Here is a 24069-nt window from a genome sequence, read left to right as displayed (position 1 = left end):
ATTAGTTCATAGATTTCACATGTAAAATTCATTTTATACAACCCCACCCCCATCTTGCCTGTTCATAATTCTGAGAAATTCTTGAATTGTGTGCATGTGTGCGTGTACACGTTTATGTTTATGTTTGTGGGTGTGTGTGTGTGTGTGTGCGCTTGTGTGTTTGCCTGCGTATGTGTGTTTGTGCATGTGCATGCATGCGTACATATGTCTACTGTGTGAGTATGTGTCATACGTATGATTACTGTGAATGTATGTGTGTGCGTGTGTATCAGTTTATGCACATGTGTGCACATGGAATGGTTAACATGACCCCTGGAGGCAAACATACGGAAAAAATTGGTCATCCTAGACCCTACGGTTCTCAAGATATTCACAGAAAACTGTGTCTGCCTTACCCTCCTTTCGGGGGGTCCAGTACAGCGGGGGGGCTACAGATCAAAACAAAAAATGATGGTTCCATGCTATCCATGTGGGGTTACATGCCCACCAAGTTTCGTGTACCCCGGTCTTTCAGTGTCCCGGGAATCCTTGTTGGTGTACGGTCACTAAATGTACACATAAATTATTTTATTGTAAGGCCCCCCATTAACGAAAGTCCACAAAACTTGGCATGCATTCGGAGGGTGTCATAATGATCCTACACTTTCAATTTCGTGCAGTTTTGACCATGTTAGCCAAAGATATCGAAGATATTGTGATGAAAACACCTAATTTTTTGCTTTTGAATTTTTAACTAGGTGGCGCTATACATGAAATAAGTGGTAATGGGATGAGTTGACAAGCCCCCTTAAGACCAACATACAAAAAAAAAGGTGGACCTCCTAGGCCCTACGGTTCTCGAGATATTCACAGAAAACTGTCTCCGGCCACCTACAGGCCAGTTGGTGTATAGTAACATAAATTAATTTATTGTGTGGCCCCCCATGAATGGAATTCCACGAAACTTGGCGTGCATTCAGAGGGTGTTATAATGATCCTACACTTCCAATTTCGTGCAGTTTTGACTATGTTAGGTCACAGATACCTGCGATTACAACACCTCATTTTTACTTTTTGTGTTTAACTAGGTGGCGCTATACATGAAATGAGTGGTTATGGAATGGGTTGACATGGCCCCTTGAGATCAGACACAACACCTCATTTTTTACTTTTTTGTGTTTAACTAGGTGGCGCTATACATGAAATGAGTGGTTATGGAATGGGTTGACATGGCCCCTTGAGATCAACATACAAAAAAAATGGTCTTCCTAAACCTTACGGTTCTCAAGATATTCACAGAAAACTGTGTCTGCCCTACCCTCCTTTCGGGGGGTGCAGTCCAGCGGGGGGGCTACAGATCAAAATGAAAAACAATGGTTCCATGCTATCCATGTGGGGTTACATGCCCACCAAGTTTAAATCTACCCCGGTCTTTCAGTGTCCCGGGAATCCTTGATGGAAATTTGGACATGCGAAAAAGAAAAAAAAAAAATCTGATTAAACCTATATGACCGCCGCGCAGCGATAATTATACTACATTGACTTTTCGTTTCATATTAGGGGTTTGTAGGGGTTACCTGTCATTTGTATCTGCAAATATCCCTTGTCGTAATTAGTGGCACACTGTGGACGGATTGAACATAGTTAATTAACATCGACTCCCTGTGACAATCTTTGTAGGATTTCACCAGATGTTTTGGTTGTCACACAAGCCAATAAAATAAAAGCCAATGAACATTAACAATTGATGGTAGTTTTGATAACACAGTTTTGATTCCCCCCGCACATACACACACACCCCTTATCATACAAGACAGTCACACAGATAGACAAGATAAACTCAGGAACGGTAAAAGAACAGAATGAAATTAAACAGTCATACATATAAGCTGATTTACTGTTTTTTTCAACTGCTTACACACTAAATCTTTGCTTGTCACACAATTTTCTAAACATGTCTTCCAAACATCATAACCCCACACCAAATCTGCAAAACCATACTAATTCTCAGTGTTTGACTCAGTTTTCAATTTACTAAAACACATTTTGCAAAACACCACACACAATTTTCTACTTAACACACAAAAATCTATCAGTAAGTAACTTCGTTTTTCAAACACAACCCATCAAAATGCCACACTAAATGACCAGTGCTTCATTCTCTCTCTTCACATGTGTAAACACTCATTACTTTATGGAACACCATCCAATCATTGCCTTATAGGCCTATGAATATATATACTCTATATGTAGGTATGGACCCTTTCAATCTGGCCCTAAAGGATTTCCGGTTGACATTTTCAGAACCAATGCAGATACACACAAACACACACACACACACACACACACACACACACACACACACTTTTCTTTGGAAAAGTAATTTACAGTTTTTTACAATTGTTTACACACGTTTTCAAAACTCTGTGTCTATTTTTCAAAACTCCACACACAAAACCAACAATCGCTCACACAAAATGCAAAATGCCTCAAATCTCTAGCAAAATGACATACAACGTTCAAATGTCATAAACACATCTTTACAGTTTTTCTCGATTGCTTTTACCTGCTTTTAAGTAAACTGGAATCCACTTGGTCTTCATGAATACTTTCTTTGCACAGCAGAAGTCATCTCTTGCGAATGTGTTCACACATTTTCATTGGGTTCACACATTTCTCACACCCTTTTGCAAAACAGTTACTGTAACACAGGTGTCATTCAAAAGCCCCAAACTCTATTGATTTTCCCATGCTAAACAAAAGGAAAAAATCTTTTCACAGGTGGTATATATTCCTTGCTTCAGTCTGAATCTCTGATACACCTGTGTGAAACTCCTTTACACAATTCTTCAATCAGCAATCATTCATTATACATGTTCTGTTCTGTGTTGCTATTTACTGTAGGCAAGTATGGATCTAATGCAAATTTAGACAAAGTACTGTATTGCCTATTTGGTGGAGAAAACAGTACAAAAGGTGTTTACTGTAGGTCTATTTCGATGAAAAATTACCAAGTTGTAGTTCAATGAAATTTACTGTATCTTGCTAGGTTTTTACTGTATGTCTTACATGTCAATGGCAGTTATCTTTGGAAGAATGAATACATTTTTTTTTTTATTCAGTACATTTTGTCTTTTCAGTTTTTTTTTCAGATACCAGAAAAATGAGAAAGCAATGGAACAGACATAGCAAAAATGCTCATTTTGAGAACTAGATTTTGCATTTTGTTGTCCAGTGTGTAATGATTGATTAAAGAGTATTTTTTAATTGGCAACAAGTTGTAGTGTTTGAAGGGAAGATTTGCTTTTGCTGCATGTTTTAAGTGTTTTGAGAGAGTAACAGCCTTTTGCAAGCAAAATGTGTCATTTTGTCCAGAGTGCTTTTGTTCAGACACGGGCGTTAACTGTTTTGAGAGCGTGATTTCAGAGTTGACACAGGTATCAAAACGATCGAGACAAACTGTAAATCAAACATTTGCCTCACATTACAAACACTTTTGTCATAATATGACATTTTGGATACATCATGTACACACTGTTGCTCAAAAACTAACGCTCTTTCGTCTTTCATAGACTTGTATTTCCATACAAGAGTGAAAGTTACGGTATCTACAGAGAGAAGTTGAAATACACAGTAAAAATGCAAGCAATATTGAAACCAAAAAATAGTGATTTTTCCCAAATAATTTGCTGTTCTTAATACAGTATTTTACAGCCAACAAGAACAAAGCAAAGCAAAATACAATGACCACCAGATGTACATGGAGTTCTGAAAAAACTGATTTTGTTTTTTCTAAAGACAAGTGTGAGTGTGTGTGTGTGTGGGAGGGGGGGTGTACAGTATGTATTCATAGGCCTATAGACCCTTTCAACTGCAGAAACAAACAATTCTATAGTAAGCGTTCCTAAGGCATTTCTGGAGGCACAGAAAAATGTATTGAGCTAATGGTACTGTAACATGGGGACAAACAAAAATAGAGTAAAAAGACAAATTTTACATAAAGTCAACTTTTTGTAGAACATTACTGTAAGCTAAAGTCCGATTACTGTCATTTTCAAAGTATCTGCATTGGTTCTGAATATTTCAACCGGAAATCCTCTAGGAGCAGATTGAAAGGGTCTATACCTATATAGAGAGTATATCTATTCATAGACCTATACTAAGGCAATGATTGGATGGTGTTCAGTAAAGTAAAGAGTGTTTGCACATGTGAAGAGAAAGAGTGAAGCACTGGTGATTTAGTGTGGCATTTTGATGGGTTGTGTTTGAAGAACGAAATCAAGTTACTTCCTGTTAGATTTTTGTGTGTTAGGTAGAAAATTGTGTGTGGTGTTTTGAAAAATGTGTTTTAGTCAATTGAAAACTGAGTCAAACACTGAGAATTAGTGTATGGTTTTGCAGATTTGGTGTCGGGTTATGATGTTTGGAGGACATGTTTAGAAAATTGTGTGACAAGCAAAGATTTAGTGTGTAAGCAGTTGAAAAAAACTGTAATAGTGGTCAGTCATTTCCATCTTTGGCAAAATCAGCTTTTTCAGAACTCCATGTACATCTGGTGGTCATTGTATTTTGCTTTGCTTTGTTCTTGTTGGCTGTAAAATACTGTACAGCAAATTATTTGGGAAAAATCACTATTTTTTGGTTTCAATATTGCTTGCATTTTTACTGTGTATTTCAGCTTCTCTCTGTAGATACCGTAACTTTCACTCTTGTATGGAAATACATAAAGCCTATGAAAGACAAAAGAGCATTAGGTTTTGAGCAACAGTGTGTACATGATGACTCCAAAATGTCATGACAAAAGTGTTTGTAATGTGAGGCGAATGTTTGATTTAAAGATGTGTTTATGACATTTTGAATGTTGTGTGTCATTTGGCTGGAGATTTGAGGCATTTTGTGTTGAGCAATTGAGCAATTGTTGGTTTTGTGTGTGGAGTTTTGAAAAATAGACACAGTTTTGAAAATGTGTGTAAACAGTAAAAAACTGTAATTGAACAACCATAATTCTGACTGTAAACATAAGGAGACAAAAAAAAACATACATTTAGAAACATAAGGACATAAACTACTGTATTTAGTATGTCTATTACAGTATAAGCATAAGATATGAATTTTGATTGGGGTGGAAGAGAGAGAGAGTAATGTGAAATGTCTAACTGTAAGAAGACCTCACTCAAAGCCAGTGTTCTGTGTAACAAGTGTTCATGGGTGAAGGGAAAAAGGGTCTTTTATATTCAGCTCTGTGACCTCTAAGTGTCACTAAGCTTTTTGAAGCTGCTGGCTTTTGTTATTACCATAACCACTCAGCACTGAGGATGAAGGTGAGAGGGAAGTGTGCTTGTAAATGTGTGTGTGTGTGTGTGTGTGTGTGTGTGTGTGTGTGTGTGTGTGTGTGTGTGCCCTAGGCACACATTCAACTCATTCACATTCAACTCTGTGACTAGGGTACTGGTTAAAAAAACAATCAAACGTTGCATAGAAACAATATGACAGTGCACCGTAATAATATTACTCAATATATGAAAATTGTGCCCTATCACTCAATATTGTACCAAAACAAAAATATGAAATTACTGTCACATCAGCTTGCTCCATTATGGATGACTATACACTGTTACTGACAACCTTATACTGTTATTACCACACAGTGCTTAGTCAAATAATATTATGTCCACTGAGGTGCCCTTTTACAAGAATTACTTTTACTTTTTACTTTATTATCTTGTAAAGTGAAATAGCACCCATTCAGAAATCAGTTTCACCACTGTGTTTGAAGTCTATCACCAGTGAATCACAGACAAGTACACTATAGACCAGGGTTTTTTAACTGATTGTGAACCAGGGACCACCATTCTGACTAATTACTTAACCCCAGGACCACCACTGAATAAAAATACTGATTCCCACATTGAAACTACATTACTGAATCCATGGTCACGGACCACCAGCAATGTCCTCACGGACCACAAGTGGGCCGCGGACCACTGGTTGAAAACCCCTAGACAAATGGTGTGCAGTCAGGATAGGTAGGGTAGCCATGTGTGTACTGTATACTGTGATAATCACGGACAAATTCATAGAAATGCATTTTCACATACTGTTTATATACTACCATAGAAATGCATTTTCATATAGACATTGCTACTGCACCTTTCTATGTACTGTGCACATGTACAGTTGGCAGGGAGGGAGATGGAGTGTTTCTCCCATGATGCTCTTGGGGCTGGGGTGGGACTGTGCATCACTCAGGAGTACGGTAGCGGCTGATTCAATTTCACCCTAATTCCCTTATTTGCCACGGAGATTGAGTGCAGTAATCCCAGCAGCGCACTCGCTCCCAAGACAATCTCTGTGCCAAGGGGGCCCCAGGGAAGCCTGTGTCACTTATACAGTCATATGCTAACACACACACACACACACACACACACACACACATTCACTCATAGAGACACAATGACACATGCACACATAAAAAACAAAAAACATACTCTCCTTCTCTCCATCTCTCCTTCTCATTCTCTCTCCCTCTCTCTCTCTATCAGTGACACACACACACACACACACACACACACACACACACACACACACAATGGCATCTCTGGTCCTGTGTGTCAGTCACACTTCACCACCAACAGCTTGGCTTCGCTGACAGACCTGCGCCCATCAGATGGCACAAACAATGGAGCTGTGCCATCCTCCCAGTTCCAGTATAGTGCCAGTGATATGGGCAAAGTATCACCAAGATATCAACAAGAGTGCAGAGAGTGGCGAATCTACTACTGACTGCTAACACCAAAGCTGGATAGCAAATGCTGTTGTAGTAGACAAACGTGGAGATGCTACTGTATGTATCTAACTATACATAATGAATGTGTGACAGGAGCACGTGGGGGAGGAGGACAAGGAGGAGGAGGACAATTCAGCATTGTTGTATTGTTCATACATCCATCTGATGTGTCTGTTTTTTTTTCCTTTCACTTTTTTGATTCTGACACAGGCGAGGTGAAGAAAAAAAAGGGGGAAAAGCCAGTGACAAAGAGACGACTAAATTCCAAACAAGTTTAAAGAAATGACACACAGCCTATGCTGGGCCACCTGAAGTAAAACTTCCGTCTCCCTTCTCTCTCTTTGTCACGAGGTGCCTGGTGGAACGGTGAGGTTTGCTTGGTTGCCTGCCGCCACTGCTGCGGCTGCTGCCTGCTCCTGCTCAGGCGTAGCTACCCACGGCTTCCTGTGCGCGTTCCTGAGAGCCGCCTACATCTGGGCACCATAATGACCAGTGTCCCGCCCACCTCCAGCACACACACCACGCTAATGAGGGGGTAATCACATCCCTGGGCCCCTGATGGATCTGGCCCGCGCGGGGGTGGGTCTCCCACTTACTGCAGGAGTCTGATTGCCCGCCCACCACCAGCTTCCTGCTCCACCGGGGTGCATTAGACGCCGTTCCTGGCCAATCAGAGTCGTCGCTGAGGTGAAGGGGGAGGCCGGTGAAAAGAACACGGCCGACCGGGGAGGCGCTCGGGATAAACTCCTAATGCCCGTTGACCTCCACTGACCTCTCATCAGAGACGGTAATGATAAACTAGGGGGGTGTGCAAGGAGGGAGTGTGAACAATGATCATTCGTAGTGTATCTGTCTTTTGAATTATTTCTTTTTTTTTTATTCCACACATGCGGTGCTTAGGGCCTAACAGACTGTAAAGGTCACACATCCTGTCTCTCTCTGGCAGTTAAGGTCACAAGAAAAATGAGGGAAGAGCAGAGGAGCTCAGTCGACTGTAAAGGTTGGCGCTGGTTCAGTGCGAAGAAGAGTGAAGTGAAACTTAATTTGCGCACTGAGACTTATGGAAACATTCAAACTCCCCGTCTCTCAAGATTAATCAACATCTTTACAAAAAGCCTATACAAAATGTATGAGTGCCGGAAACAAAGAAAAGCTGTTAGAAAAACTAGAGGAAGAAAGGGGAAAACAATCCACAACAATCAGAACAAAACTTGGGAACAAGTATCGTCTTTGTCTTCTGTGACCCCTGAGAAGAAGCCACACAGCCAGCGCATATAAAACTCACAAAATGTTCACGACGCAGGCAAAATGTTCAGTTTGATTTCTGACAAAACATACATATGCACATGAGACACAAAAACAGACCCACACACACAAACAAGAATGGACACACACACACACACACACACACACACCACACACACACACACACACCACACACACACACACACACACATATTTTAACACACAAGCACAGTATCTTTGCATGGAAACAGGTCCCTCTGGCTTTTTGATGTTTACCAGACGGCAATTAAAAACGAGCTCTGCTGAGGATTGGTGCCCCCCACTCATCCGCCCACCTGCCCAGAGCCGAAGTGGTGGTTGATTTTCCAGCTCCGTGCCGGTGTCAATCACCAGCCTCTGCTCTGTCTACCTCCCCGCAGCACCCAGAGCTTGATCTTCCCCCATCAAACGAGATGCCTCGACTCCTCCGACTCACGAACACGGCTGTTTTCTCCCCAAATTTGTCTTCTTTTTTTTTTTTTTTTTTTGCGTTGCGGGACGGGATACAAATACAACAATGGCTTGTTTTGTGTGCTGCCCTTGGTGGCCCCGAGTGGGGCATTGTTGTTCTGTAAAATCTCAGCACATACTTTTTTTTTGTTGAGGCAATGTGAGTCAAAAATGTTGTAAAAATGTGTAATTGTCTTTGTTTAGTCTGATCAGTCAGAGGCAGTGTTAGAAAAAAAAATGAAATCCACTGTTTATGGAGTGGTAAAGTCCCGCCCCTTCCGTTTGCCTCCATGGGACCTATCTTTCAAAAAAATTTGAACGGCAGTCTATGGCGAAAAATAAATTATTTTCTGGTCCCGGTTGACTTGTGCCTTGAATTACACATATGATGTTTGTCAATTTTAAAGACAATTTTTCATGTAAAGACATTTGCAGTTTGTTTCGTAACTATTGAATTACAACATTGTGAAAGATCGTAATTCCAATGACTACAAACCCATCAGTCGCGCTAGTGACGTTAGCTCATTCACAGCCACACTAGATTGTACAAGCATACCAGCAACAGGTCTTAATTGGGCTTTCCTTGCCGAAGAAAATACCATGAGTCAGAGGATTAAACACATCAGGTAAGTTGTAGGCTATTCGTCCATAGACTGTACATTACATACTATTAAGTGACATAGCAGGCAGCAAGATGCAACCGTTAACTAGCATAACAGCTCTTATTGTTTCATTACGTTGGTGACGTACATCGTTCGAGACGAGAGATGTAGTCGTTCATTCGCACAAAACCAACATAACTTTTGAAGTCTATCGAACAACAGTACTTTCTTGACGTGAAAAATTATCTTTTAAATTCACACACATCATATGTGAAATTTGTGGCACAATTCAAACTGGACCAAAAAATAATTGTTATCTCTCCATTAACTCCCGTTCATAATTTTTTGAAAGATAGGTCCCATGGACCGGAAGTAGAAGGGGCTGGACTTCACCATAATAATGATAATGGAACTCTCTTGAAAGGGTCCATATTGCTGTTGAGACATTGAGTGAGAGTGTGACCAACCACACTTTTGTGCATCACTGTTTACAGGCAATACTCTCTCTGCTGAATCCACATGGGCTTTTGAGGTTGATGAGTTCAGAGGCCTTTCACGTCTCAGGTCTTTCACATAATACACTCATCTTATCTATTGGCAACCACTGTTAATAACAGGCAAGGACCCATCAAAAAGCAGTTAGTGTTTATGTGTGATTAATATTCGAGATGACAAATAACAATGATAACACATAAGTAAGTATGAGAACATTATTGTATGTTATTCATTAACGTTGTCCAAATGTGGTCTCACATGTCCTCAGGACTCAAATAGCCAGAGCATGGCCTTGTTTCAAGGTCTGACCTTAGCTTCCAGCGAACTGATTGCAAATTCAGTTGGCCTCAGCTCATGTTGACAGAATTCCTACTACAGTAAAACTACCCTAGTAAACAGGCCATGATGAGGACTCTGTGGTAGAAATGTTTAGGCTATCCCTAAATTTTTATAATTTTTAAAATTTTAATAACTATATGGTTTACATATAGTGTATTACGCTTGGCAAGAATTGATGCTCTTCTTTACTGTAGTATTGAGTCTCTCAGGGCCCTATGTTGGCGATCTAAAATGCATGCTCACTGGTGAATATCATTAAAGTATCTGCATTGTTCTGAACATTTCAACTGTAAATTTTCTAGGAACAGATTGAAAGGGTCTATACCTATAGAGTATACTGTATATTCATAGGCCTATACTGAGGCAATTATTTGGATGGTGTTCAGTAAAGTAATGAGTGTTTGTACATTGAGGACTGAGTGTGAATAAGTGGCGAATAAGTGTGGCACTTTGATTGGTTGTGTTTGAAAACCAAAATCAAGTTACTTCCTGTTAGATTTTTGTGCGTTAGGTAGAAAATTGTGTGTGGTGTTTTGCAAAATGTGTTTTAGGATTTTGAAAACTGAGTCAAACATGGGAAATTAGTGTATAGTTTTGCAGATTTGGTGTGGGGTTATGGTGTTTGGAAGACCTGTTTAGAAAAGTGTGAGACAAGCAAAGATTTACAGTTTTTTCTGATTGCTTAAGCACATTTTTTGTAACTATGGCTTTTTTTGCAAAACTCTACACACAAATGGCAAAACCTCTCACCCAATCAGCAAAACATTGTAGTTCTCTTGCAAAAGCTAACACACCTTGCTTAACTCTTCACACCTTCGTAAAAATTGTGTTTTCGTTTCTAACAGTAAACACAAGCCATCACAATAGTAAGCACACAATGTGCCAACAACACACTGATGGTATGAATAAAAAACACATCTGGCTTTTTGCTTTCTCTGTGCACAAGGTAGACTATGTCAGTTTGAGGTCATACTTTTGTCATAGTTCTGTAAACATACAGGGATCCCAACTTCAAGTATTAGTGTTTACTGTATTTACACACATCAAAACAAACACAAGTGTGTTTTTCCAAGTCAAAACACAAAATAGCATTTCACTGAGACAAAACAAATCAGTCTACATCGGTCGCCTCTCTCAAAATTCTGTCTACATCACATGCAATGTCCTAGTCCAAGGCACCGGAAAAATATATTCTGAAATGACGATCCAGGCCTGACATGACAATATCCCCACATGTAGACTGTTTTTTTCTGTTTTTTCTCTTCTCACTCTTCCTGCTCACTCCATCGTACCCATTGTACATTACCTGTGGCTTATTTATAGTGCTTAGGCTGATTGCAAAGTGAACTAATTATCTAAAACAGTTTTCACATGAGAAAGTGTGCCAGAGAGTTGGCAAAATAGTGTAAATAATAGCCATTGTGCCTACAGTTGTGCAAAGTGTGTGTTACAAAATTGCAAACTGAGTGCAAAGCAGTGTTTGTGCTTTTAGTTTTGCGAACTCAGTGAGTGGTTTTGCCATTTGTGTGTAGAGTTTTGCAAAAAAAGTCATAGTTACAAAAAATGTGTTTAAGCATTCAGAAAAAACTGTAATGTGTAAGCAGTTGAAAAAAACTGTAAAGGTCATGCGACAGCCATTAGAATAGTGAAGGAATCCCCTGAGGCAGACAAGTGACTATGTGATATGCATTGCCTATACATCTGTAGAGAATAGTGCTGACATATAATTACAGTTTTTTCTGATTGCTTAAGCACATTTTTTGTAACTATGGCTTTTTTTGCAAAACTCTACACACAAATGGCAAAACCTCTCACCCAATCAGCAAAACATTGTAGTTCTCTTGAAAAAGCTAACACACCTTGCTTAACTCTTCACACCTTCGTAAAAATGGTGTTTTCGTATCTAACAGTAAACACAAGCCATCACAATAGTAAGCACACAATGTGCCAACAACACACTGATGGTATGAATAAAAAACACATCTGGCTTTTGCTTTCTCTGTGCACAAGGTAGACTATATCAGTTTGAGGTCATACTTTTGTCATAGTTCTGTAAACATACAGGGATCCAAACTTCAAGTATTAGTGTTTATTTACACACATCAAAACAAACACAAGTGTGTTTTTCCAAGTCATTCCAAATTTCACTGAGACAAAACAAATCAGTCTACATCAGGTTGTCTCTCTCAAAATTCTGTCTACATCACATGCAATGTCCTAGTCCAAGGCACCGGGAAAAATATATTCTGGAATGATGTATCCAGGCCTGACATGACAATATCCCCACATGTAGACTGTTTTTTGTCTGTAAAGGGCTATTTTTTCTCTCTCTCACTCTTCCTGCTCACTCCATTGTACCCATTGTACATTACCTGTGGCTTATTTATAGTGCTTAGGCTGATTGCAAAGTGAACTAATTATCTAAAACAGTTTTCACATGAGAAAGTGTGCCAGAGAGTTGGCAAAATAGTGTAAATAATAGCCATTGTGCCTACAGTTGTGCAAAGTGTGTGTTACAAAATTGCAAACTGAGTGCAAAGCAGTGTTTGTGCTTTTAGTTTTGCGAACTCAGTGAGTGGTTTTGCCATTTGTGTGTAGAGTTTTGCAAAAAAAGCCATAGTTACAAAAAATGTGTTTAAGCATTCAGAAAAAACTGTAATATTTGGGGCAGCCATGGCCTACTGGTTAGTGCTTCGGACTTGTAACCGGAGGGTTGCCGGTTCGAACCCCGACCGGTAGGCCATGGCTGAAGGGCCCTTGAGCAAGGCACCTTACCCCTCATTGCTCCCCGAGCGCCGCTGTTGTTGCAGGCAGCTCACTGCGCTGGGATTAGTGTGTGTTCACTGTGTGCCGTGTGTTTCACTAATTCACAGATTGGGATAAATGCAGAGACCAAATTTCCCTCACGGGATCAAGAGAGTATATATACTTATACTTATATCATGTGATGTGTCCTCCAACAGCAGGAAAGATGCACATGTGGTATTTCTTTGCTTAAGTTGTCCATAGTCTCTGCTGAAAATACAGCATGACAGTCATGGGTATTTTATCATATGTCTGTATGTAATGGTTTTCCTGGAAACAATGTAATTGAACCCGTATAAGATTGAGCTGTGAAAAGGGATGAGTCACATCGTGTCCGGATCTGTCAGTACATTTAGTGAGTTCAAATCCTGAATGCTGTCGCTCTGAAATGGTTTACAATGAAGCTTCATGATGGGAAACATAAAAAGTAATATGTGGTGGAATAATAAAAAACTAGATTACTATGGATTTGCAATGCTGAAAGATATTGATGGGGGGAAAATTATTTAACAGAGACAGCCATAGCATGAAAGGTAATTATGACCTAATCTGTACAGTGGCAGATGGAACTTTGAGGGTAATGCCTATGAATGCAGACATTTGGTTTGATGTATGGTATGTGTGTGCATCTGTTGATGGGAATTCGTACATATGACCTGTACAATATATGTGAGTGGGTGGCTTGATATGTGTGCAGTATGTACAGATGTGCTTCTATACATGCATGTCTCTCTGTGGTGGAGAGGGGGAGGGCTGATCAGTAAGTAAATCCCTGTCTGTCTGAGTCAGAAAGAGAGAACCAACTCAAAGTGACATGATGGCTCCTAAGGCACTGACAGATGACAAGACAGTAGGATCCACTTTGCGGTCCAGTTAAAGTGAAAAGCAATGTAAAACTTTCACTGATTTGATTTCTCAATCCAATATGAAGTAGACCCACACAGCAGGTTTTATATAGCCTCCTGTACAATCGTTTATGTCCTATTTTAATTTTTCCCTAAGGTAAATGTGAATTTGACATCAAGCACACACACAATTAATTCAACACCACATGAAAGTTGAGCTCTGTCATTTTTATCCTAATCATGCAAAAGGGTCTGATGAAATGGCCTTGCAAGCAGGTGAATAATTTCATGAAGGAAAAAAGATGGGGACATTCTGTACCATCAGAGAAAAGAAAAACACAAAAACCTCTCTTCAACTGTCACAACCCCCCACCCCCACCCCAAACAGTTTCCCTTGTGGCACCACTCAGTTCACACTCCACTATTTCAGACAGCTGCAAGTCTCTCTCTCTCTCACTTGGCAATTAAGGTGGCAAGTTCTTCAGTCAAGCTTGGTAAAAGAAAACATGCAGGCGACTCAAATGTTGGTCTCTTCTTCATAATGTTGCCTATAGATGACATATGAGTAGCCTAAACCTAATTAGGCTCCTAATGGCTGTTTATAGATATTAAATTATTTAAACAGCCAGCCTATTGAAGCACAGCATACTCCATAGGCCTTTATAAGCTACATGAAAAAGAGTCTTTTTTCGTTTGCTGGATTCAGGGAGAGAGAGAGAGAGCCATGAATCTTTGAAAACATTTGCATCACGCAGAGGCTGACTCCACACAAGCCTGTGACAGTAGGCCCGGAGCCGTGCGTGTGCGTGGGCGTGCCTGTCAGGAAAAGCCGCTGTCGTCTCAGCATCCCGGAGAAATGAGAAAGCTGCCGCCTGCTGAGCTTACACCCACCACCAAAATCCCTCTTCCATTTCAAAGGGCGCAAAAGAGAATGTACGTAAAATGACATTTTCATCTGGCCTCGGCTAAGTTTTGTTTTTGTTCATTTTTTTTCACCCACTCTCAAGTTTGACTGCCTGATTCATAATGAAGAGTTTTTAGTCTGATATAAAGTATGCAATTCATGATGACATAAAAGGAGTGTTGATTGTAAATGTAGGCTATGCCTTTAACGACTCTGATTGATTTGCCTCTATTTGATCACAGCGGAAACAATACGAGAGTATTAAGATGAAGGGGCATCCATGAGGTTCATCATTAATCCTACTGAAAGGCCCAATTGCTTTCATCAAGCACCAATGCACTTCGGGGCATGGAACATGGCATTCGGGGTTGGAACAAAAAACAGCTTACAACTAAAAGATTTAAACTACGAGCAGGAATCTAGGTGTATTACACTAATCACAAGTAGCCTAATGTTATGTATTTACTTTTGAAAATACTTCCGGTTTAAGAGGTCAAGACATAACAAGTAGCATCACAGATGCATCTATGAGTAGCATAGCTAAATTGCAATTGACGAGATTTTGTCAATGAGTGATTTCTTATTAGGCTAATTTAGTTTCCCTATCATGTGAATGTTATTTGCTCGTTATAATGACAATTATACGTTCTCGTGCTTTACAGTATCTTTATGGCCAGGGGATTTATGGCAGTTCCGATCAAAGTTCGTCTAGTTATGTCTTGCAAGTCAACATCCACCGATTTTGAAAGTACTGTCTGTCTGTGTCAGTAGTGGAGTGAGCTACTCCAGTTAGCTGGCTAGCCAGTTAAGCAGTTAACGTTATCGTGAGCTTACAAATACAGATACGGTCGTAAATATGAAAAGTGTGGGCTCTTTGCTAGTTTTTGTTTTATGGGCTTTCATTTTCTGGTCCAACGTAGAAAGTAGGGATGGATACTCGTATGCAGGTAACTTTGTTTAATTGAGATATGCTAGCAAGCTAGCGTTAATGTGTCCATTATTAACTGGCTAACTTATTGTAGGAGCTAGCTGTCTATTGCCTTTTGAAAGGTATTAAATGATAACGTTTATTTTGAAATTTGTTGCAACATTTCCAGTTTTCCTCGTACATATGGTGCACCACACTTGACATTAAACATTATCATGATTTACAAACACTAACGTTAACGTTAACTTGATCAAATTAATGCTAATAGCCCACTGATGGCCTGGTCATCATGTTACATAATGCATATGCAACATATGCATTGTCTAGCTTATTTTCAAAACTAAACAAAAAGTGATGGTTGAGCATCAAGCTCATGGCAATGACAACCTGTACCTTTGCACTTTCCAGATTGTACGTATCTGAAAGAAAATGAAGATACAACCCAGTATGGACGTCGATGTTTTTGTTATAACTCTGGTAGAGGGATAAAATGGAAAGACATATGGTCCACGTTTCAGGTATGCAGTACTTCATAGAAGCAACACAATAGCGCACAGCCAATGTAGGCTATTATGTTATTTTTTATTCCCCATGAAAGGCATTGATTAACAAGGCCATATACAGCACTCTCTTTTATGCCAGTGTGCAGGCAGGGTAATTTACATGTTTCCTAGGCTATATTTAGGCCAGCACTGGGCCTTGGACAGGTGCTGCAGCCCTGGCTATTCTATACCAGTTCCAGCCTATAGGCTACTCCACACACTGCAGCTGTGTGCTGTTACTGCATATCCCCTTAAGCGCCTTTTACTTCCAGGTCCGCGTAACAGACAAAAATAATGAGGTTGAAGTTGTGTACCCAATGGAGACGAGGAATTGTCACAACCCCGACGACCTTCTCACGGCGGCCAAGTGCACAGTGGAGTACTACTGGCCGCCCGCAGTGGAGCAAGGCAAGACCCTGGACATACCTCTGGTGGAGGAGGATGTCTGCTTCATGGTCAAGAGCCCTAGAGCCAGCACAGAGTACACACTCCATGTGTCTGGGAAAAGTGAGCCACAGTTACAATACACTCCACACATACACTGTAATGAGATAGTAATAGCTCTGTGTTATGGTGCTTAACCTGACTCTCTCTCTCTCTCTCTCTCTCTCTATCTCTATTTATGTTTGTGTGGGCACATGCTTCCTGTCAGGACTGAATAAGATGCGGTTTGGTCTCTTCATTGGTGGATTGCTCTTGTTCTACTTGGCTGGAAGTATTTGCAGGTAATGTGCAACCTTTCCAGCTCATGTGATAATAATCATCTGCGTGTATCTTTAGTACATACCTGTCAACATTTAGCTTTCCAAAAACGGGAGAATTTTTTTTTTTTCGGGGGGTGGGTTGTTCAGTGTTTATACCGGATCTGTGTTTGCATATGTAATATTTTTCATACACGTATTTCAACACAGCATTTAGGTCGTTGCTTTTACCTTACCATTACCTTACGCATGCCAGTTATGTATCCACCAGCTGCCTGCTGCAGCCTATTTCCAAAACTAAGCTGCTTGCTGTCAGATTTGGTTCCTAGGGCACAAGTTCAGTGTATCAACAACACTCAATAACAGTTTATGTGATGTGTTAATCAATTCAATTCCCAACAATTGCACAACAGCTAGTTCTGGAGTAGGCCATTCAACTAGCCCCCTTGCTTACGACGAGACTCAGGCTGCGCAAGCACCCGCTTCCTTATTTGGGTTTTGGGTTGCCAGGTTTTAGCCTATGACAAAACGGTTAAAAATTGTGTATTTCATACACAATCTGGCAACCTGGGAGATGTCAGACTAATAGAAAAAATGAATGGATCAATGATTTAAAATGAAGTTTGATTGCCTTGCAAATTACGGGTGTTTTCTGGGAGAAATAACAAACCGGGGGTGCGCGGGGAGATGACCTTGAAATACGGGAAAACCCGGGAAAAACAGGAGTGTTGACAGGTATGCTTTAGTAATGTGATTGATTGCAAATCCCTTCCCTGTATGAGGCAAACGTGATTAATTGCACGATTCACATTATTGATATGTAGTTTGTAGACAGTAGTAGACAGTGTCCCTCATACAGGTGCCTTTCTCTTTTACACAGGAGCTCTGTCTTCTATTACACTACTGGAGTTACGTTTGGCATCATCTCCATTTTATTGTTGCTGCTTTTCGTCATGAAAAACTTCATTCCAAAAGTAAGGCCACTTAAACAAGGCTCACGTAGCACTGATCTCTTCTCTTCCTTCAGTCTGTTTCCAGGTCAGATCCTACTAGCCACAGAGGGCACATGCAACATTTAAAGTCTGTGTCTGATGAGTTTGTTGCCACTGCAATTAGTTGGTGTCTCTGTACCAGTGTAATGATTGGAGCACATTCTCACATTCTGTTGAACTTGATATCTCTGCTCTTTTCAACATTTCAACACCTAAAGTAGTTCCAGGAGCCTTGTTTTCAGTTGTATTGTTCCCTTAGGAACGCAGGATCTGGATAAATTTAGCAACTGAGTGGGTGGAGGCTTTTGACTATTAGCTCAACAGTCAGTGTGAAACTAGTATACCCCTAACACACACACACACACACACACACACACACACACTCTTTCTCTCCTCAGTCTCTCAACAGCCTCGCCCCCTCACCCCCCACTCTCGTCAGACCCTGATAATGATTACACCCCCCACACATGCATACTCCGTTACCCACCCACGGATCTTTCCTGCCTGGTGTACTTAAAGTTCAGACCTATTGTAAGTGTGTGATGTCTTGCTTGATTAGCTTAGCCTGATGGCCCAGCAAAACACGTTTGGCTGCTGTGCATTTGCATTATGCGAGTTGGGGTGGGAAAGGGGCTGGGGGTGTTGGGTGGCTTGTCAGGGGGTATATACAGTATATTTATACAGAGCATGTCTCCGGCCACCTGAGCACCTGAGCTCAGCACCCCACACCTGAGTCACCCACCCTTACCTGGAGCTGTGTGTGTTTGTGTATCTCTGTTCATCTCTCTCTCTCTTTCTGTGTGTGTGTGTGTGTGTGTGTGTGTGTGTGTGTGCCTTGTACAGAAAGGTGTCTTCCTAGCGGTTTTTGGTGCCAGCACCGGTGTTTCCTACCTGGGGTTTCAAAAAGTGATGGTGGCGTGGGAGGACATCACAAAGAACTACTGGCGAGAGACGCTGGGTAGGTAACCGCTCGTTTGACACGTGCGCCGTCGACTTTGTGAATCAGTATCAGTGCAGAGGCCATGAAATCAAACTGAGATGGCACAGATGTCTCGCTGTTTGACTGATGGAGAGGTTTATTTTAACTGTTGTAGTTTAATGCTCTAGCACTCACTCTAGCTTTCTGTGACATTTTCTTTTTAGAAACCAAATGTCAAATGTTTTTGTTATGTCTGTTTAGCAGTGCTTAAGTTGTACTAGATTTGGATAGGATATCCAGCATTACATTGATTAATTTAACGGACACTTTTGTCTAAAGCCATATGTAGTACAGTGCAGGCATAGACTTTATTTATCTCTCTAGACTTTGTGTGTGTCCTTGGTGTTTCTGCTACCTTGCAGTGCCAGTGGAACTACAGAAACCCTCTAGAAATGAATCACTATTCACACCATGGAGGTATTGTATACAGGAGACACTGAGGAAACTGGAGACACTGAGGAATTACTGGCACCATTCAATTCAGTGGCTGATGCTAGACTTGTTAGTTCAGCCAAAAATATGCTCAGTGGGCTGCTGCCATTTTTAAAAATGGTGTCCAACATTTGGTCACTTCCAGACACATTTTGTCACTTCCAGACACATTTTCACAAAGAAGCCAATTAGATGCCACATGATTGATGGTCATCACATTCAATCAAAGATCCTTGCTCCGCTTTAACCCTCTCTGATTCAATTGTCCATTTGGAATGGCTTCTGTGCCCACCAGTAGACACCTAATTGGGTCGTTCAAATGTGACCGGAAGTGAGCACGTCAGACGCCATTTTAAAGATGGTGGTGACCAACTGGGATACTAACTGGCTGAAGCTAATCCTTTAAACGCTGATCCCCTGGTTCACTCAGACACTAACTCATTAGTTTGGTTTATTGCAGAGAAATTGTATCCCACAAGCAATGCTACAATCTGAGGGTTGAGTAAGCGTCTTTGTCCTAGAAACAGAAAATGGAGGTTAAGCTGCTTCAGTCCTCTTTCAGGTTGATAGAGTTTGCCTGTTGTATTGTCAGTAGCTCTACTTGTTTTGTTTAGATCTTGCAAGAGAAATTTATGTTATCCAGCCCATTCATGTGCATATGTCCTTTTGCTAAATGTTTTTAAAATTGTTACTGTGTGTGTGTGTTGTGTACACACGGTAGCCCTTGTAACTGTACCGTCAGACAGGACTACATTATGTAGCTATTATCTGAAGAATAATGCATAAACTCTAAATAACCCCCTCTAGACGGCACTAAAGCTCTGACCTCCATCGTGCATCCCCATCTCTGCCAGTCTACCCGGCATGATGGTGATAAGGAGGCCAAGTGTTTGGAGTGGTCGAGCGACTGCCTCTTGACTGCTCGATAGGCTGCATGTGCGTTTGGCCATCAAATCAATTTCTCCCCCCCTCGTTCTCAGCGCTCGCCAGGCTATGGAAATGAGAGAACCACAGGCATATTAGGATTAGGAGGAGCTGCAAATGCAGCTGGAACATCGATTGCTATGCTTACAACAACAGGGGGAAAAAACACGCTCAGGGGATTACAATTTAGATGTGTTGTTTCTTTCTCTCTTTTTTTTGTCTCTCACTAGCTCTCTCTCTCTCTCTCTCTCTCTCTCTCTCTAGCTCTCTCTCTCTCTCTCTCTCTCTCTCTCTCTCTCTCTCTCTCTCTCTCTCTCTCTCTCTTTTCATCTCCAAGCTCTCATTTTCTTCCTCTGCTCTGTGTTTCTGTGGATCACCTTCTCCCTCTCTTTCTCTCTCCCTCTCTTTCTCTCTCTTTCTTTCTCTTACAGCCTTAAATAAGCACAGCCTGATGTTCAACCCTCACCTCTTAACCTCTATCTTTAGTGTAGGTGTGCAGTCATTGACATTCTGTCTTAACCCCCCATCATCTCCTCTCCCAGGCTACCTGGCTGTAACAGGTCTCATCAGCTTTGCGCTGTGCTACAAGCGCGGCCCCATCACCTGTGAGCGAACTCTGACCCTGATGACCTGGTGCGTGCAAAGCGCCGCCATGACCATGCTGTGGGCGGGCATCTCTTACCCACCAGCGGCCTACACCCTGATGGGGGCGCTGATGAGCCTCAAGCTGTTGCCAGTGGTGGCTACCATTCTGATCGGCATCTGCAGGTATGCCTGGCTGCTGGTTTAAAGAGATGGTTAGATGCACAGACCTATTCATACATACACACATACATGGTTCAATAGATAGAAAGATACGACTTATATCTAGTAGTGAGATGTAACACATATTCAGTGTGATCTTGCCTTCTGCCATTAATGTATTATGTGGTTAGAGATGTTTGTTAAAACATACTTAAATGTATATTCATTTTTGATTCTGTGATTACTATAATAAGCATCATACTGTAGATACTGATGATGCTGCTACTTTAGATAGAGGTGTAAATGATGTGTACTCGTGTACATACACATGGCTTGATAACCGAGCAGTGTGATAGACGATCTCGGTCTGTAGATGCATTCAGAACTGAATAGAACACCCAAGCTGTCCTTGCTTTGTCCCCCATTTGTAAAAGAGCTGCTTTAAGCCATCATGTTTTTTTTTTCTGTGTGTACAGTGTTGGTGCAAGAAATATTTGTATGCATCAATCACATATGATTTAGGGTACAATTAGAGTAAGGTGAGGGGGGTTACATTGATGTCTGTGACCTGCAGGGGGCGCTGCTAGTCTCCTGCAGCCAGAGCTAATCAGAGTCCTGTGGAGTCCCTGATGAGCTCTGCACATTAGTGTTAGTGAGTGCAACACACAACACTTTCTCTGCAGAAAGAGCAAGAACTGCACCACCACCGCCCCCTCACATTATTAACTTCATCATCGTCATCAGAGCAAAAACAGAACAACTGCTCTAATTAAGCTCTTATTTTTCTCTGCTGTTCCAATCCTCCAACTCTGTTGAGCGTTATGACTGGCATGTAATTATGGCAAGTAAAGAAAAGTAATGCATAACTGTCACTTTTATTCCAAATGCTGTAACTTTAACTTTGTCTCTGAAGTAAGACAGAACTCTTAGACGGAATTCTTAGTTCTGAATAAGCAGAGAGTTCTGAGAAATACCAAACAAACCTGAACGTTGAACTGAATTGATGACATGGTTCTGACTGCCTGTCTTCCGTCTAGGTTGATTTGGAACCTCCTCTGCTCTTTCCTGGGCCTGTTCCGGCGCCGGCGCCAGCCAGTGACCCGGTTCCTGACGGAGGAGGAGTACCGAGAACAGGGGGAGGTCCACACTCGTGCCTCCCTAGAACAGCTGAGGGAATCCTGCAGAACCCCAGGGTTCCCTGCTTGGGACACGGTTCTCAAGCTCAGCAATCCACAGAGGTAAGAACTCCGCTTACGCAAGATTGAAGGCGACGTCTGTGTTTCTCAAGCTGTCAGTTCTGTGTAGTTCTGTAAAAAAGATCCAGTGTTTTCACACACCCCTGACTCTGTAAATGGGGAGTAAACAGACTGGTTTGGACTGAGCCAGACATTATTCCAGCCAGTCAATTGGCCGTTGAGCTTACAGAATCATGGCGTTAAGAGGGATATTCGCACTGTGTCTCTGTCCTCCAACTCTATTCGAGTGCACCTACATCACCTACATAAATAAACACACCGTAACTTCCTAATGCCTGAAGAGGGAGGTCAGGCGGCTCACAGCTGGATTGCTTGCGCTCGCTATGCAGTTAGTTTGGGTAACAGGGGGAAGTGGGGGTGGACGGACACCACACACACGTCCTCACAAAGACATCTGTGTAGCTATATTTGGTCAGTGAGGAAAGTGAAACTAAGTTACAGCATTGGGATCGTAATGTGGATCATCATATAAAGGCATGGTGGCTGAGGCATGGTGGCCGTCTTTGTAGAAATATTTGAAGCAAATTAGATCAGTGCAGGAGAACACACACACTCACACTCACACTCACACTCACACTCCCAGCCATGGCTTCCAAGGGGAACCTGTGATCAGCTGTGTCCTGGCCATTTAGAAGGCAGAAGTGTTCTCGTGCATCATCTGATGACTCATCCCTCAACAAGGAGAATGGAACAGAGCGTATGACGGGAGCTGTTTGCCTCTCCCAACCAATCACAGCACTCCAGCTGATCCCCAGCATCCTATGCTAACCTGCATGATGCGCTGGCCTTGTCTCCCAGGATAGAGAGGCACAGACGGGCACTGGAGTTTGGTGGCAACGTAGTGTATGTGTAACTTGCCATTACCAGTACCATCAGTAGACGAAGTCTGTTTAGAGGAGTGTAGAGGGGGACATGTTAACAAGAGATAGAGGCAGTAAGGAATCAGCGAGCACACACTACAATTGTCTTTCTCTGTCTCTCTTTCTTTCTGTACGTTTGTCAGACCATTAGCGTCACTAAGTGTAGATGAAGAGTTGAGTTGTTGTTGTTGTTGTTAAATTTCAAACCCGCCGTTGAGAGTCTGTGGTACTTGGGAGCGTTTGCTGAATACCAGTCATTTTACTTTCAGTGTATTTCACTTTTGGACTAAGAGGCAGTAAGGAGACAACATGCATCCTGCTTGCCTTTCTCTCTCTCTGTCTGACTGACCGTTGGTCTTCCTGGACGTGCAGGTTTGCGGACTTCCTGCTTGCCTTACTCTCTCCTTCTGTCTGACTGACCGTTGGTCTTGCTGGTCGTGCAGGTTTGCGGACTTCCTGCTTGCCTTTCTCTCTCCTTCTGTCTGACTGACCGTTGGTCTTGCTGGACGTGCAGGTTTGCGGACTTCCTGCTTGCCTTTCTCTGTCCTTCTGTCTTACTGACCGTTGGTCTTCCTGGTCGTGCAGGTTTGCGGACTTCCTGCGCAGCGGTGCCCACGTGAACGCGTCAGAACAGGATAAGCACGAGCGCCACTACGGCGTGGGCGGAGCCTACTACGAGAACGTACTCTTCAGTGGCAGTCGCAGCTGGGGCCTGCACCATGGCGACGGCGATGGCGATGACCTGAACGGCGGCGGCAGTGGTGGTGGAGACGACTTCAGTGAGGACGAGTTGGAGCCGTACGCCAGGGCGCCCCCGACCCCCGTCCCCACCCCGAGCCCCACCCTGCCCAGCTTCCCTGTCTACACACCCCCTCCACCCACCCCCGCTCTGTTCTGCCCCTACCCCCCTGCCCCAGCCCCCGCCCTCTACCCCCCACTCCCCATGGATGTAGAGGAAGAGGAGGAAGACCTCTTTTGAGCTGTGCGACGTGGTGCCAATGGTTTGGACGCTCACTGAACCTCTCGGGGGATACCTCACTACTGGCGACTGCCTGCCAAATCCATGGCCATTAGACTTTAGATGAACTGGAAAAGGACCTTTGGAGTGCACTGATTCACTAACAGTGGACAGCCCCTGTGGTTTTCAGGGACGGATGGATAGAGGACATTCTAATCACAGTGATATCTGTGAATGTTGGATGGTTAGCTGTTGTTTTATTT

The 24069-nt window shown here is 42.2% G+C and overlaps 1 protein-coding gene across 1 annotated transcript; it reads left to right on the top strand.

Annotated features, from left to right (window-relative positions):
• The first annotated feature begins 14393 nt into the window (after positions 1 to 14393).
• nemp2 (nuclear envelope integral membrane protein 2) lies at positions 14394 to 23827 on the top strand. Its single transcript, XM_048238428.1, has 10 exons — positions 14394 to 14519; positions 14733 to 15437; positions 15827 to 15936; positions 16233 to 16467; positions 16613 to 16685; positions 17542 to 17635; positions 18497 to 18611; positions 20531 to 20756; positions 21770 to 21970; positions 23434 to 23827. The coding sequence occupies exons 2-10, from the start codon at positions 15347 to 15349 to the stop codon at positions 23825 to 23827; spliced, it is 1539 nt and encodes a 512-aa protein (XP_048094385.1). The 5' UTR covers positions 14394 to 14519; positions 14733 to 15346.
• The last annotated feature ends 242 nt before the right edge of the window (positions 23828 to 24069 follow it).

This window comes from Alosa alosa, chromosome 3 (assembly GCF_017589495.1).
Source record: "Alosa alosa isolate M-15738 ecotype Scorff River chromosome 3, AALO_Geno_1.1, whole genome shotgun sequence".
Lineage (NCBI taxonomy): Eukaryota > Metazoa > Chordata > Actinopteri > Clupeiformes > Clupeidae > Alosa > Alosa alosa.
Note: the sequence above shows the minus strand (reverse complement) of the source record. Positions and strands in the feature narration are given on the sequence as shown.

Coding starts and splice junctions, on each gene's coding strand:
- nemp2 (XM_048238428.1), top strand. CDS start 15,347: ATGAAAAGTGTGGGCTCTTTGCTAGTTTTTGTTTTATGGGCTTTCATT. Junction 16,686..17,541: donor TTGGCTGGAAGTATTTGCAG/GTAATGTGCAAC, acceptor TCTTTTACACAG/GAGCTCTGTCTTCTATTACA. Junction 18,612..20,530: donor CTACTGGCGAGAGACGCTGG/GTAGGTAACCGC, acceptor CTCCTCTCCCAG/GCTACCTGGCTGTAACAGGT.